A 17,371-nucleotide genomic window follows, 5' to 3' on the forward strand; every position below is an offset into this window, starting at 1 on the left:
ACTAATGAAGCCTGTTTAAAAGCTGGAATTATAATGAAAGCATTTTTGTGAGTGCTTTCGGATGGTCTTGTGTATTACTCATGGTCATTAGGCACAAAATCCCGATGTGGATTACGAATCAAACACTGGAACGCTACAAGAGAGCATTATTAATTGGGAATAAACTTTGATAGATCAAAAAATAGATTTGTAGAAATAGAAGTGTCTTGTGAGTGTGTGAGTGAGTGATTGAGAGAGATATACAAAGAAAGAGGGTGAAAGAGGCCTAACAAGGTTGAGATGGACAGATAGGTATCCATATGCAGTGGCCGGTTATTAATTATTTCACTCTCTCAGAGGAGCTTAGGGGAAAGGTTAGACATCTAATACTGTGGGGGCAGCCATAGGGAGCTCTCGTCTCTCCCTAGCTGTAGACAGGGAGGTGAGAAGGGGGAGTGGAGTGTATGGTTGGTACTAGAACTGGCAACCGTGACCCGAGTCAGGGTTCAATTATAATGACAATGTAAAGTGGTGCTCAGCTCAGCGACCACTCAGAACAACCATATTGGGAGGATGGATGGTCGTGTTACAGTACAGAGACTAAATACTCCAGAATGACAGTATTTGTCTTTCTCTGAGCGTGTGTGGGTGCTTTCGTGTTTGACCTTGTGATTTGTATGATTCGATTTGATCAAAAGGGAAGATGATGACGCTGTTAACATTCCGCAGGACCGCGCTACGTATTACGCTAACAGACGGACGGCCACCACCACGCTGACTGTGGATATCCTGGATGGGGACGACCTGGGGCCCATGTTCCTGCCCTGCATCCTGGTCAACAACACCCGCGACTGCAACCCCCTCACCTACCGCGCGGCCATCCCTGAGTTCACCGACCCGGTGAGGAACCCGGAGACACAACCACATCCGCACATGGCCCGCAGACCCACCTGAACCACATGACTACACAGAACACAGACCTATAGCGGAGCTGGTTAAAAAAAAAAAAACAGGGGATGTTGGAAGAAAATTACACTCCTTATACTTTCTTAATAAATGCCAATAGTGTTCCTATAGTTTCTTATCCACCCCCAGTGGGAGTTCAATCATCCTTGAGCCCTCGGCATTGGCTGGCTTCCTGCTGCTCACCTTGCTGTGCCTGGAGGCTCACTAACCCTGCCTGCTTTGTCTCAGCATGTTGATGTGAAGGTCTTTTCTGGTCTATCGGAACAGCAATTAGAGCTTTAGTCTGAGTCGGCTTCAGAAGAAACATGGCCTGAATTCAGAGTGAGGCAGAGAGGGAAGGAGAGCCTGCTGTGGCAGAGAGAAGGAGCCCTGTAGGTTGGGATGGGGTGGAATGGTGTCGCATCGTCCCGGGGTGTCATAGGATTTGAGAAATGACAGAAAGCAGATGAGGGCCTAGGGAGCTTGGAAATGTAGTCATCGAGCAGAGCTTCATACTTGCATTGTGTGTCCGTGTGTATGCATGCAGATGTGTCGACAGGATGTGAGCATGCTAAATGTGTGTGGGTGTGGTGCATGTCTTGGGCCAGCAAAGAAGTGAGGATTGAATGATAGATTATTATTATTATTGCACTTTTCTTCTTCATGATCGATACCAGAACCCAGGGAGATAGAAGCTACGACAGACAGAACACCAACAAGAGACCACTAGGGTGAGATAGAAAGAAAAGGAACATGGACAGGGAAGACGGAACCTAGAGAGGAAACCAGAAAGAGCGGAATAGGGGATGACGGAGAGAGAGAATGAAACGACAGAGCGGCGTTCTCAGTCACACTTGTTTGCTGAGATTTTCCTCTGTGTCTGATGTATAATGTATGATGAAAGGCTCCCAGACTGTGAAGTGTGCAAGACTACGAACTGTGCCGCTTTTCCGATACCCAAACACGAAACACGGCCCTCTTCTCATATTCCTCCTTCCTGATCCACTTACTTCCCCCACCAAACGGCTTTCATCAAATACCGTCAGAGGAAAATCTGTCCAGTTGTTTTGAGGTGACTGTTCTGTTGAAAGCCTGTTCTCAAACTCTTGTCTTCATCTTGTGGGGGCGTACAGACTGTCACACTCTTGTCAACTCAATAGCAGGTCATTTTTCATTACTCATGTGGCAGTTCTCTGGCTCTGTAAAATATTTTCCACTGACACTGTTCATAGATGATTGTTATTTGTAACTTGTGACCCGCTCAGCTGGAACATATCACTCCGGGATATACGGAAAACAAAAGGAGCGTGTTAATCTCCGGTGTGTCCCTGCCTCAGTCCTTCTCCACCCGTTGCTTCTGTTGGTCCGTTGATGTCCTTTCTTATGTTCGTTCCACTGGCCGCAGCTCAGCACACCTTTTCGGTTCCTATACATCCGTGGAGAAATGTGTCTGCTCATAATTGAGGAATGTATTTGAATTAATTACAATTGGTTAGAGAAGTGCATTATGAAGTTGATCTGTATTTATTTGTGCCTTGGGGGGATATTATGTGCACTCTGGAGTCCTCTTGATTATAGCTGCTAGAGGAGGGTATTATAGCTAATCATCATTGTGCAGAGCTAGAGGGATTTGATTTAGCACACCTCTAGACATTGTAAAAGTGTGGAGGATGGGTAAGGGGGGTGGGGGTGAGAAGGATTATGCCAGAGCCCAGGGATATAAATATACCCCTAAGGAAAAGGATTCTGCCAGAGAGCAGTTAGCAATGCGCTTCCCTATGCTAAGGAAGTGCAGCACACATCCTTGATCACTCTCCACTTACCACATTAGCCATGCTGAGTTAGCCTATACTGGAGAAGCAAAGATGCCCAGATGACATGCTCACCAGCTCGACTGTATTAGCTGTATGTTGCAATGTTAGGGAAGTGCAGTGCGAGCTAATTAGGGTTGATGATTAGAAGAAAGTCTACTGTACACGAATAAGCGATGTTCTGTGGCCTCTAGCACAACAGATTAGCTGTAATGTATGGTACCATTAGGCATTTTCGGAAGTATATTTAAGATGGCTTGAGCTAATTACACAGCTAAAGCTATTAGATGATTACTCTGGTAATTATCCTTCTGTGTTCAGTGTCTACCAGACAGAGACTGACAAGCCTAGTGGCGGAAATACTGTTGATGTACCATTTATAACAATGAACAGTGTCAGAACGTGGGCTCGTGTAGTATTACTACAGATCCATACACATGCATCTTAGTAGGCGTGAGGGAGAAATACAGAATAGGGTGCCACAGATTGTGGGACAGTTTGTCCCTTGTTTGATCAAGGACTCCTCTTTGTTTTTCCAGAGCAAACTGAACCCGCTGAACGTCACCCCGGCGATCAGAGCGGTGGATATGGACAGGAACATCCAGCCGCCCTCAAACAGGCCGGCCATCCTCTACTTCATCCTGGTTGGTAGGTTCAACGCACTGAGGTTCTACTCTCCACAAAATTCAACGTGTAGAGTTGTATACAAGTGTGTAGTCTACAGTCCTTGACATGTGTTTGTGGATGTGTGTGTGTGTTATACTGTTTATTGCAGGTTATCCATCAGCATATCGAGACTATTTCTCCCTGAACAGGACAACAGCTGAGTTGCGTGTTCTGAAGCCAGTTAGCAGAGACCTGTACCAAAGCTTTACCCTCACCATTAAGGTACACTAACCCCCTCCTGTACCCTCACCATTAAGGTACACTAACCCCCTCCTGTACCCTCACCATTAAGGTACACTAACCCCCTCCTGTACCCTCACCATTAAGGTACACTAACCCCCTCCTGTACCCTCGACATTAAGGTACACTAACCCCCTCCTGTACCCTCGACATTAAGGTACACTAACCCCCTCCTGTACCCTCACCATTAAGGTACACTAACCCCCTCCTGTACCCTCGACATTAAGGTACACTAACCCCCTCCTGTACCCTCGACATTAAGGTACACTAACCCCCTCCTGTACCCTCGACATTAAGGTACACTAACCCCCTCCTGTACCCTCGACATTAAGGTACACTAACCCCCTCCTGTACCCTTGACATTAAGGTACACTAACCCCCTCCTGTACCCTCGACATTAAGGTACACTAACCCCCTCCTGTCACCTCACCATTAAGGTACACTAACCCCCTCCTATACCCTCACCATCAAGTTACACTAAACCCCTCCTGTACCCTCAGCAATCAAGGTAAACCAAACCCACATCTTTACCTTGCAAACCCCAGTAAACACAGTCATTAACCTTTTAAGGAGTGAGTTCTAAATATTACCGACGCTTCCACCAGAGTGAGTTATTTTTCCAAAACGGAAGCTAGCTAGCTTTAGTTAGCTTCCGTTACCTAGCAACCTAGCATAATACTCGTAGCAATGCTACTACCTGCTAGTGTTACTTGTTAGCCTCCTAATTGTACATTTTGAAGCCATACTATAGCGCTTGTCATATAGTTTTTGTCTATCGGAAAATAATAACATTATATAATTATATAATGTTCAGAATCACACATGTGTGACGGTACTCTGTGGGGCCCGCTTTCGAACGATCACATATGTGTGACGCTACTCCTTAACGGGTTAAAGGTGTCAGCCCGACCCAAAGCCCTCAGAGCGAGGCAAAAGTAATGACATGGCACCTTGGCAGTGGGGGGAGAGGCTGGAGCTTGTTTTTCTCAGGGGTCCTAATTAGAGCTGGGGGATTACCTGGGTGATGCTGCCCAGCGTCCACCCAGCAGAACCTCTGCTGTGGGTCTGTACCTGCCAGAGAAGGCTGCTGAGCTCTGTGGTGAGGCATGCTGTGGATGATGGGAGGTGTGGGAGGGTGGTGGGGCGAGAGTGATGATGTGTGAAGAGCATTTCCGCGTCATCGCCAGGAGAATTGTGTATGGAGCTGTGAGCGTGTGTTTGTGTGAGATAGATGGGTGGAGATAAAAAGAGAGAGAGAGACAGAGAGAGAGAGAGAAAGAGAGAGAGAGAGAAAGAGAAAGCGAGGATGTGGCGATGGAGTGGGAAGAGGTGAAGATTGAGAGAGGGAGAGGGGGTGGAGTAGAGCGAGGCAGAGAGGGGTGCCGGGAGTGAGATTGCAGCCTTATCTAGCTGAGTCACAGGACGAGTGGAAATCCGCAGGTGCTGAAGGTATCAGTAGAGACGGGGGAGAGGGGGAATTAGAGTCGGAGCATCAGACAGAAGCTCGGGTTTGACTGCAGATAGGGTCGGCTCTGTGCATAACATGCCCTGCCCACTGCCAGTTCAGTACAATGAGATCTCAGTTAGTAAGATCCAGAACAGAAGATCATCTGATGGAAAAACCCAGTTGTGTTGACTTTCAATCCTTTTCTGGAAGGTTCCCCCCCCATCACATGTGCTGTGGGTTTTGGGATGTTATCATTGACTCTGATAGGAGTATTACCTCCATGGGTGGCAGGGATGAAATGAGGACCACGGAGAAAGTGAGGACTGACAGATGGGGGAAAGCTTGTGTTGAGAAATTGGAGAGAAAAAGGACGAGAGAGATGAAAAAATAAACCGAGAGAGAGAAAAAGAGACAGAGAGAAAGAGAGATCAAGGTTGAAGAAATGAAGAGTGAGTGATAAACAGTGACTTTTGGTGGCAGAGAATCTCCTGGAGCCTGGCCGGTTGTAAGTGTGGAACACAGGTCATTTACCACTGCCTCCCTGAAATAGGGACATCACTAAAGAGTTAACCCACCAGGGAACCCACTCAATTTTGCCTCCCTCGCTCCCTTGCTCGCTCTCTCTCTCTCTCTCTCTCTCTCTCTCTCTCTCTCTCTCTCTCTCTCTCTCTCTCTCTCTCTCTCTCTCTCTCTCTCTCTAGGGGAGGGGAGGGAGGGAGGGAGGGAGGGGAGGGAGGGAGGGAGGGAGGGAGGGGAGGGGAGGGGAGGGGAGGGGAGGGGAGGGGAGGGGAGGGGAGGGAGGGGAGGGAGGGGAGGGAGGGGAGGGGGAGTCTGGTGCCCTGCTGGTGCAGAGCAGTGTGTTTCAAGATAGATCCCTCAGCATGATGAAGGTCAATGACAGTAACAGTCCTGCTGTACAAACAAAGCACAACAAAAAACAAACAGTGAATTAAACTGATGTCCACAGAACCCATTAGTTCCAGCCCGCTCGTTTGACTGAACTATATCATCCAACCACGTTCTCGGGAATGGCACAGGAGCTGATTGATTCGCGTTGGCGGTTGGGCTCCTTTTGGTGAGAGTGATGAAGTGCATGTTGACGGCGAGCGTCGGCAGGCATTGGACAGAGCGCCTCGGTGAGGACGCGCCTCAGTGATCTGGGTGCGGAGAGGAGGGAGTTCCTCCAGGCTGTCAGACGTGGGCCGTGACGTGACGGCGCTCCTGCTGAGCAAGCGCCGATGCCTGAGAGAGTATGCATACCGATGCGTGTTAATGTGTCCCGACACCAGAGTAGTCATTTCACCTGCCAACTGCGCCGAAACATTTTAAACGACGGAAGTAACACACAGCCTTCCGCGCTCCGCCCGGGTATCTGATCAGCGCTGACCCTCACACACAGCGCTGACGGCGAGGGCCCTCGAAAAAGCTCAGTCCAGATATCCCAGGGTGCCGGTGACATGCTGTTGGCCCCAGCTCCTCGGAGGGGGGGGGGGGGGGGGGGGTGTGAGGGGATAATGACAGTAGCTATGATTTACTGAATAGTTCTAGAGAGTTTTATTCTGTCTGGAATAAATATGGATTGGACCGGACAGGATGAAACAGAGTCGCCAGCAAACTTTGAAGTTGGGGTCGGGGTGCTATGGGGCACGGCCTTAACCGGCGAGACAAGTGCTGGACTTGTTTCTGAAGTTCTCGCTATGTCTTGTGAGTGTCCTGGAAGACCTTTCCACCTTCCTTAGCTATTCCGCCCACGCAGGCTCTTGATGGCCTTCAGCCAACACAAACGCTGACATTTAGATAACAAGCCTTATTTCTATAAATGCTTGTCGTATTACCCGCCTCAGTGGGTCAATTGAACGGACCCACATTGGCAAAACAACATGCTTCGATTCGACGTCCAAGTTTCCCACTGACACGCGAGTTGGCTTCTGCTGGATCAAATACAGCCTACGTAAATGTAATGCAAACGGAAACTGTAGTTAGAGTATGATTGAAGAGACTAAGTGCTATGCAATTACTGGACCCTAATCCAAAATGGTCATTTAATTAAATTCTGCAGCACAGTCTGTATGTAATTTAAATGACAGTCTCAGGGGAATGATGTCCCTTGCGTACCTGGACACCAAGGGATTTGGGAGTCATCACCATGCTGATATGACATGAAGTATTTGGAACTTGTGTATGGACTGATGGGCTTGTACTTCATGCTCTCTCTCTCTCTCTCTCCTCTCTCTCTCTCTCTCTCTCTCTCTCTCTCTCTCTCTCTCTCTCTCTCTCTCTCTCTCTCTCTCTCTCTCTCTCTCTCTCTCTCTCTTCCTCCCACCACCCTCCTCCAGGCCGAGCAGGACAACGGCATCCCCTCCCCGCTTACGCAGACCTAGTCATCAACATCCTGGATGAGAACAACCAGGCCCCGTACTTCCAGTTTGTTACCTACCAGGGCTACGTCAGCGAGTCTGCCCTGTAGGCGCCACCATCTCAGCCAGCGCCAACCTCACTACCCCCCCCTGGGAATCATCGCCCTCGACAACGACATCGAGGAGGTACACAGAAGCACACGCCTACGCACGCGCACCACAAATACACACATGTCCGGATAAACACGCGCACACATCAGTCACGCAAACTATGCTTGTAGCCCATTTCAGAAGGACAGTCCTTGGAGTTGAAACGTTGAAAGAAAGACATGGGTAGGATGTTTTCCTCTACGTGACTGTCCCAGTCATTGTGTCACTGTTTTGTCTCCATTTGTAGCTGGCGCCTGGTGCAACACCTGTACGTAATGGGTTGGCTTGACGTTCTCCGACTCTTCTTTTTGAAGTGGTGTGTTAGCTAGCGGTAGCAGCATGCGGTCTTGTCCACTAGTGTGTTTGATTGCCTTAAACTAGAGTGTCATTCTTCCCTCCAAAGGAGCACTTTTTTTCTCTCAACAATGTCTGCCGTGTTTGTTTGCTGTGCGTGCCCCTCTGCTCTTTTGTATTCCCTTCCTCCTTGGAGGTGATGGCAGCTGAATACACCCATTTTTCAAACAGGAGCTGACTGGATGGGGTTATCTAAGTTCTGAAACTCTATTTTCACGGTGGAAACCACACACATTCTATCGATGGCAACACACCACAAGACAGCAACTTTCGCCTCGTGTCTGTGTTTCTGTCAACGGGATGTTTTCGAATGTGTTTATGATGCTGAAATGATTGTATTATTCATTACCTCAGACGACACACACAGCACAGTAACTCCACTGAGATATCGCCTTCTCGTTGCCTCTCACTCTCTTTCTTTCACTTCATCCTTCTAGCGCATCTTTCTCACACTGTCCCTCTCTCTGTCTATCTTTCTTTCTCGCTATCTTTCTCTCATCGTCCTTCTAGCTCTTCTCTCTCTCTCTCTCTCTCTCTCTCTCTCTCTCTCTCTCTCTCTCTCTCTCTCTCTCTCTCTCTCTCTCTCTTACTGAGTGCTGTGGAAGATTAACACATCAAAGTGGAGCTCTAACATAGATAACAGAATCAATAGTCAAGGCAGTTCTTGTGTTTACCCAAACATGGAGACCTCATTGCCAGACATGAATCATCCTAACAAAGCAACAGCTGCAACCCTGGGACACATAGCAACTTGATTGTTTGGACAGTTGAACTGACCTATTGGCATTTATTTGAGAATGATGGAAAATTCTACGTCATAGCGTTTGACGTCTTGCCAGTGTTGAAGAGCCAACTAGCTGATTGGCTCTCCCACAGCAGAAAGGCTGGTGATGCCTTTTGTTCTTTGATCAGTAGGAATTTAATGGATGATGTTTCTGCCTCTTGTTAGCTCCAGGGGAGTCATCTCACTCTTCATTAGGCCTCCTCAGCTCCATGTTCTGAAATATGCTCCTGTCTGGCTGCTGTCAGCTGCTCTCTGACTGACTAACCAGCCCTATCCTCTTAATAGTTTCTCCCAGTTTCACATCTGTGGCCTTGATGGAGAATCACAACAGCCCACCATCACCATGGTAACATATTTTCTTCTGTGTGTTTTTGAAGACAAAAGACCCCATGTTGAAGATTACGATGGACGACTACACAGCCGTCTTCTCTCTGACCACCGCTGGGATCACCCGCTACCTCAAGCTGCTGATGCCGGTGGACAGGGAGAGGCAGATGACCTACACCTTCAGGGTAGGACTTTAACTTACGGAGGACTACACCCTAAAGGACTACAACCAGGCTAGCCTACCCTGTCTCTTGGGCCCCTCCACACCACACCAGAAGAATGCACATTACGTGAAAAACTGAGTTGAGATTCAGAACCATTTTGTGTTTAGCTCCTAATTGGTCTTCTAATTCTTCTTCATCTCTTTATCTCATTAATAGTGAATATTTATTTTTTCCAAGCATGTTTTTCCTTCAAAAATACAATCTCAAACTCAGTTTTCAAAAGTGTGCTTAGGGGATTGTGGTGTAGCTGCCTGTTCCTAGCTTTTTGTGTGTGTATGAAGAAAGTGTCGTTCCCTCCCACACCCCCATTCCCTATTAGAGAGCATCAATATGTCAATATTAACAACACAGTAGACAGGCACAAGTCCTGCAAAATGTCCTGCGAAAGCATAAGAGAATGAGTGGGAGGCTTTTTCACACTGATGAGGTAGGATTTTGTGAGTGTTTGAATGTGTGTGTGGGTGTGTGCGCGCGTGCTTGTGTGGGTGTGTCTGCCCAACTTGGTTAAGAGGAGCATTGTAACATAAACTTGAATATAAGGCTCGCGACACGAATAGTTTCTTGTCGAAGCAGTGTTGCTCTGCTGTCGAGAAAACGAGATTGAGAGTCGGCGACAAAGAGATGTAAGAATGTAACTCATTAGCTAGCCTCTTGAATATTGCAATCAGAGGCCATAACGCCTGCTGAGAATTTAGTATCTGTTTATCTGCTTTTGACGTTCTGCATGCATCTGCTCATTTTAAAGCTGAAGTGTTTGCATCTGCATTTGGTTCCACATCTATTATTTGGGCTCTAGTGCAAATTAAAAGCACATAGACCCCTTTCTTCCAAAGTACTCACGAACAATAGCTGTTTATTATAATCTCTATATAGAAGCTTTGAGGGCTTTCCATGTTGTCATTGCTGAGATGGGAGCGTATTAGAGCTCATAATTATGAACAATGAATTCATTATTTTGGCTCTACAATTGAAATAATGTTATAATATTTTCGCTGACATTTCCAGTAGAGGTTGAAGCATTCAGTTTTTATTGAAAGGGTCCCTTTTCAACTTTTCTGCGAAGCAATCAAGGGATGTATATGGCCAGTTTGTACCCTTGATTTATGTAATTCTCCTCGTAAAGAAAATTCAGACATGTTATCATTTTTATCTCACCCACTCGATTGTGTGTGTGCGTGTGTGTGTTTGTCTATGCATGTGTATTCAATCACATTTTGATTCAGTCCATCGTTGGTCAGGAAGACAGGGAGAAATATAGAACACTGGTACAGTACTCTGGGAAATTGTCGGCATTAATCCTCTCTGTCTCAGACTTGCATTGTTGTCTTCTCTGCTGTTTCTCTGTCATCCTCTCCCACTCTTCTTCTTTCTCTCTCAGACCTTATTTCTGTCTCTCTGGCATGCCTCCCTCTCTTCCTCTCCTCCCCCCTCTTTCTTTTCTACCCTCGCTCCCTCTCTCCCTGTGATGCCTGTGCCTCAGTCTCCTTTGCCACTGCCCTTCAGTCTAAACACAGGCATTTGTCAATGACAAATGAATCTATTTATATTTATTACTCTTTTTCTTAAACTCTATTTTCTTGATGTTCCTTTGCTTTCTTCCGCTCTCTTTTTGCTATTCCATTGACTCCCTTTTTACTTGCCCTTGGCCTCACACAAAAGTTAAGGAGCTACCACAGGGAGCTCAGGAGGATTTACCCATTGTCCCTGAGGAGCCCTGATATTCATCTGCTCTCTTTAAACCTATCCATCTAAGTCTAGCTAGACTAAGCCTAACTAGATACTGTTGGACAATGTGTGAAGTGTTTTGAAGTGCATATTGCTATTACTTAACCATGTATTTACATGTAACTACGATAATAGGAAACCTGGTTTCATCAAGGCTACAGAAGTCATTTTTATATTATATTAACCTTCTTCCACACGGATTGCCCTTTATGTTTGATTATCCTTTGCTGGTAGATGATGGCATCAGACGGGGTCCAGCAGAGCAGCCCCGTGACCGTCAACATCCTGGTCATCGATGCCAACGACAACACTCCAACATTTGCTGAGGTCTCGTACACTGTGGAGGTGTTCACAGACATGCAGCCAGGAGAAACTGTGATACAGGTAACCCACACTGTGCTCTCTGTCTTTCTCTATCTTTCTCTCTTTCTCTCTCTTTCTCTATCTTTCTCTCTCTTTCTCTGTCTTGCTCTGTCTTTCTCTGTCTCTGTCTCTCTTTCTCTGTCTCTCTCTTTCTCTCTCTCTCTCTCTCTCTCTCTCTCTCTCTCTCTCTCTCACTCTCTCTCTCTCTCTCTCTCTCTCTCTCTCTCTCTCACTCTCACTCTCTCTCTCTCTCTCTCTCTATCTCTCTCTCTTTCTCGCTCCACATCATTAACAGTTGTGATTAAAAAAGATTAACTAGCTTTAGTGCATGACTCGAACTCAACTTTCCAGCACAGGTCTACATTTATGCCTGGAACTCACTTACTCTTTGCAGTTTTGTGAAAGGAGCATTTTTTTGTGTGAAAATGTGGCCATAGCAACACTGTGCACCTTCCAGGAAGGTGTTGCTATTCTTTACATAAGGGGGCCCAGTACTGACTTATTAGATAGACCGAACATGATCTTTTATCTCGATAAACCAGCTTACACGCACACACACACAGACACACAAACTCACCTACTGTACACCCACACACACACGCACGTTAAGATATCGAAGTTGAATCTATCTTAAAGACCAGTCACTGGGTCTGGTGAAATGAGACCAGCGGTTAGGGAGAGGCTGAGATGGGCATTCAACAGCTTTTTAGAAGCCCTCTATGAGAGGCCCAGCTCGGCCTGGCAGGATGCAGCTTTAGTCTGATGCGGGAGCCGTTTCATGGGTCCGACATCACGACTGGGAGAGGCTGGGCCTCCAGGAGACCCGGGGCTGAGGCCTGGAGGTGTTCCTTTCTAGGAGCAGCAGGGGGTTCAAATGAATGAGCCTCAAGTGTAGTATGGCCAGTAAGCTCCTCCGATAATGTGGCGCGCCGCGGATGTGAGGTTTGTGTTCCGTCTGAAGATCAGACGCACAGTATCAGATGCAGACGGAGGGGGTTTTATCACTGATTCACTTTGATTTTACACTTGTAAAGGACGAAAGGCATACCCCCTGGGGCTACCTTCTCCTAATAAAAGATGTGTTGTTAATTATTCATTTATAGTTCAGGTCCAAACTATCACTAAGACCCCTTAATTAGCATCAACATTGTAGGGGGCAGGGGAGTACAGGCTGTTTGCTGTATAAGCAAAGGTCAGTAATGCAGAACATTATGTGTGGTAAATGTCACCAATTGGTTGTGTTAGACATGCGTCAGAAGTAATGTAAGTACCAGAATATCTCCCTATCATTACAGAGGCAGGTTGGACCCCCCCACCAAACAGGGTTGCCTCCTGCCTGGAGATGTTTTCTGCTTTCCTGTCTCAATAGACATGTCAGTGATGCACATATGTCTCTCTCTCTGTCTCTGTCTCTGTCTCTGTCTCTGTCTCTCTCTCTCTCTCTCTCTCTCTCTCTCTCTCTCTCTCTCTCTCTCTCTCTCTCTCTCTCTCTCTCTCTCTCTCTCTCTCTCTCCCCCTCTCTCTTTGTCTCTGTCTCTGTCTCTCTGTCTCTCTCTCCCCCTCTCTCTCTCTCCCCCTCTCTCTCTCTCTCCCCCCCCCCCTCTCTCTCTCTCTCTCTCTCTCTCTCTCTCTCTCTCTCTCTCTCTCTCTCTCTCTCTGCCTCCTTAGCTGACAGCAGCCGATGCAGATGAGGGTCTGAATGGCCTGGTGACGTACACCATCCTGGCTGGTGACCAGGGGGACTTCATCATCAACAACCGCACGGGCCGCATCACCTTGGCGCCCGGCATGGCCTTGACCGTCGGCCGCTCCTACGCCTTGACCGTGAGGGCCTCCGACAACGCTCCAGAGATCCAGAGGAGGTGCGCACACTCACCTCCAGTCACATTATAGCCCACGCCATGGAGATGGAACATACAAAATGATCTGTGGGGTTGTTTCTTTTATCCATCCATACATCCATATATCCATCATCCTTTTATCCCCTCACGTCATGGTGGCAGCAGGCTTCTTTTATTACACTCTCTTATATAGATTCTCTTTCAGTCCTAGCCATGCATTCTCATATGAAGTGCGCTTTCTGGTCCTTTTTCAACTCGTGCTTTTCTACTTGTTTGTGAGCTACTGTATTCATCTCTCAGTCAGCAAACATGTATTAATGATCAGTAGCTGTTTCACACAATCCTTTAATTGCGCCATCAATTTTCTTTCACAGATTACACTCTTTATTTGGAGCATGCCCGTACAGATTCACTTAATAGTTCTGAATCCAGCTTTCAAAAGACTTGTTTGTCTTCCAAAGAGGGTTCTGCAAGGTGAATTATGATAATTCAATATTATGACAGGCCATTAGGAAGCAGGCAGCAGATGGTTGCTTGTTCTATCATAGTGTACAAAGACATCTTTGTCTTCTTTTCTCCTTTATTTTCAACCGGTCATTAAATAATAATTACAATGTTTGTTGTTTTGATGCATTGTTAACGCGTTTCCAGAAATCAACGTCATACTTCTTTGGGATTCTTAGGCGCAGGCGGAAGAAACTTTGGGACGGTTTAGTGAAATGGGTTTTACAAAAGATAGTTCACCGTGACTGACTTTCACTGAGCAAATACAAATCAATTGGCCTTGCCAAACACTCTGTGTGTGTGTGTGTGTGCAATCCCACAGCTTATTCAAGATAAAACTTCTTGGCTGTGGTTTGGAATCTTAAGTGCTTTTTCCATTACAGATATTTTCTTGGCAATGTTTGGTTATAGTAGATGCTGTGTGGCCTATTTATTGTACGAGGTCTACAGTAGTACAATAGTATTAAACTAGAGTTGTGTTGGATTGATATACCATTAAACCTACTGCGGCGTATAGGCTGTAGGATTCTAGCCATTTATGCCAGCTGTGTGATATTGTTGTTGTCTGGTGTCAGGAGCACTATCACCACGGTATACATCGAAGTACTCCCCCCCAACAACCAGAGCCCCCACGCTTCCCCCTCTTCACCTACAACGTGGAGGTCAGCGAGGCCATGAGGATAGGAGCCATCCTGGTCAACCTTCAGGTCAGAAGCACACACACAACCGCACACATGGTTGCACAAACACTGTATCCACGCACACGCACACTCAATGGGCCTAAAGTCCGAGCTGGACGATAATCACTCACGTGTAAGCATGCATGCATGCACACACACACAAACATACACGCACACTTTTCATAGAGCCGATCATTAGGGATGGGCATTGGGGCCATAAATATACATAAATCTAAATTTTAATGGTTGCAAACTGCTCCTAATGGATACCTTCGTACATCTATGTAAATCTCTGTTGAATAATGATGACTCACCCGATACACCCTTCCTCGGTTTCCATAGGCTACCGACAGAGAGAACGATCCAATTACATACCTCATAGTGAGTGGTGATTCCCAGAAGGTCTTCAACCTCTCGAAAACGTAAGCTCATTTCTTATTAAAAAGCGCCGTGTGTAGCTGTACCAGGGGACGTAGCTGGCTGACTGGATTTAGGGATGAATGCATGGGTAGATGGTTTGTGTTGATTCATAGAAGATCAAGTGTCATAGCTATTCCATATAGAGATATCCTCTGGATAGAGACATGGGAGGAGCGAGCCAGAGAGAGAGGGAGCGATGGAGGGACAAGTAGAAGTGGAGGTGCTTCAAACCAACCAGAAGAATATTAGAAAACGTCATCAGCCACCCCCCACCTATACAGTCTGTCAGCGCGAGGGATGGATAGAGGAGAAGGAGGAGAAAAAAGAGAGATGGATGTGGAGGGGGACAGGGGCGTGACATGTTTCCCACGACCAGTGGTCGTTTATTGTCCCTCAAATAAACAAGGGAATAAGGATGGAAGGATACGTGGAGAGACTGAGAAGAGCAGGAGGCCTTTCTCTGCCCGACCCACGCTCTTTAACTGATCCAAACTGTTCCTCCTCTCTCCATCTCTCTCTCCTCCCTTCCCCCCCTACTAGCTACGCAAGGAGGCCAGTTTTGGGGGGGGACTTTTGAGATTTATTTGGTCTCCATTGTTGTCCTGTCCTTTTGTTTAGTTTGTTTACTCTCCTGGCAGAACTGCAGCTTTTTTTTTGTTCAATAGCGGGATGATTGCTTCTCTGTTTGAGTGGCGGCTGCAGCGAAAAACAACGCTGTGTAGCTATCTACACCACCAGAGACATTTGTTGCTGCTGTGTTTATCTCTTCCAAACCAGATACTGTACGGCTTGACTCCATCTAAAAACAAACACGCTGGGCCTTTTAGGTGGCCAAGATACTCCACCTCCTCACATACAGTATCACTTTCCCTGTCGAATGGCTCTCCCCTATCAACTGGCAGGTGCTGATACAGAGTGAGATGAATGGAAGCATAATTAGCTGGTAATGCATGCTTGATGAGTGTCTGAGATACGGAGCCCTGCTTTGCTCTCTCATTTCTCAAGCCCGGGCCACTCTTCAGTGGTGCAGTGGACGTTTTTTGGTGTATTGTGCATCGCTGCATGTTCGGATTCAGGCCACATATGGTGCTGGTTCGATACAGCTAATATGAATAATGGGCTCTCTAGTCTATAACTCCCTCTAAATGGGGCAGGTCACCCTGAGGGACCGGGGTGTGGAGAGAAGGAGAGAGAGAGAGTATGAGAGAGAGAGAGATAATATGAGAGAGAGAGAGAGAGAGAGAGAGAGAGAGAGAGAGAGAGAGAGAGAGAGAGAGAGAGAGAGAGAGAGAGAGAGAGAGAGAGAGAGAGAGAGAGAGAGAGAGAGAGAGAGAGGGAGAGAGAGGGTGGGGAATTCTGCTTCCTGTTTTCCTCCTCAGTAAGACAGATGACTGCAGCTCGGTCTGTTGACCACGTTACAGCATAAAGACCATCAACCAAAAACCCATTCCAAATATCAGAGACAAATACAGAACCCTCACTACCTGGAACCAGACAGGGAAAAAAACCATGCTGCTTTCCAGAAGCACTGCAGCATGCACTTGAGGAACAGAACAATCAAATGCCAACAAGCCGCGCCATCAGATTAAACTCTGCCCGTCTCCACTCCCACATTCTGACCGCCAGCTCTTCTCTGGGCTGTTAACAAGATCCTATCTGTATGACAGCCTCCCCCTCCCTCCCTACCTTCATCGTTCTCCTGGGTTCTGAGAACCAGGGCACCGGCTGTCCGGCTGCTATCATACCCAATCAGCATGCTCTCAGCTGGAACAGAGTTCACTCCTCCTACTGGCTATCCAGACAAGGATACCCCTGGGGACTGGGATCCAGAGTTCATCCTTATTATCACCTCGACCGTCATGGTCAACTCCACCATGCTCATGGTCATTGCCATTACCATATTCGCCTCCATCATTCCTGATCGGGGTGTTGTTTCCTGGAATTGATTCGAGACAGGCTGGGGCTTGGTTAGGCCCTGGCGGCTGTGGTATAAATATACATGAACTCAATAGGCAGACTGTGGAGCAGAGAACTCTCTGCGCCGCTCTGCATATTTATGTTGTCAGCGTGAAAAGCTGCTCTTGCCCTCCTGAACTGACGCACCACTGGTGGCTTTGCAGAAGAAACAAGTGCTCGCCAGCCATAACTTAGAGCCGGCGCTCGGAGAGAACGGCCAGCCTTAATCGAGCTTGGAGCAATTTTCATGTCAGATTTCCAAATGGTTGTTCTGTTCCGCGGGTGCAGCCTGGAGAGGAAGGGGAAGTGAGGTCAGGAGAGCGGGATGTGGTTCCCCCCGGGGCGGACTGAGCGCTAAATTACAGCCACAGGAGAGAGGGGGGAATAAAGATATGGACAGAGGGATGGAGGGAAAGAGAGAGCATGGGGGAAAACGAGGTAGAGAGACATGGAAAAAGAGAAAGAGAGGGAGAAGGAAAGAGAGAGAAAGAGAGACAGAGAGAGAGAGAGAGAGAGAGCAGAGAGAGAGAGAGAGAGAGAGAGAGAGAGAGAGAGAGAGAGAGCAGGCGCACAGAGAGGACATGTAAAAGTGGCAGGC

The 17,371-nt window shown here is 47.3% G+C and overlaps 1 protein-coding gene across 1 annotated transcript in view; it reads left to right on the forward strand.

Moving 5' to 3' along the window:
• The window catches only part of LOC134022773 (protocadherin-15-like), a 105,874-nt gene that overhangs the window by 34,369 nt on the left and 54,134 nt on the right, over positions 1–17,371 (forward strand). Inside the window, 14 exon segments of the mRNA XM_062464522.1 lie at positions 709–879; positions 3,275–3,383; positions 3,511–3,623; positions 7,425–7,437; positions 7,440–7,544; positions 7,547–7,590; positions 7,593–7,631; positions 9,111–9,245; positions 11,244–11,393; positions 13,041–13,234; positions 14,293–14,339; positions 14,342–14,424; positions 14,740–14,819; positions 16,535–16,700. Of these exon segments, the coding sequence (XP_062320506.1) occupies positions 709–879; positions 3,275–3,383; positions 3,511–3,623; positions 7,425–7,437; positions 7,440–7,544; positions 7,547–7,590; positions 7,593–7,631; positions 9,111–9,245; positions 11,244–11,393; positions 13,041–13,234; positions 14,293–14,339; positions 14,342–14,424; positions 14,740–14,819; positions 16,535–16,700 (1,449 nt within the window).

This window comes from Osmerus eperlanus, chromosome 6 (assembly GCF_963692335.1).
Source record: "Osmerus eperlanus chromosome 6, fOsmEpe2.1, whole genome shotgun sequence".
Classification (NCBI taxonomy): domain Eukaryota; kingdom Metazoa; phylum Chordata; class Actinopteri; order Osmeriformes; family Osmeridae; genus Osmerus; species Osmerus eperlanus.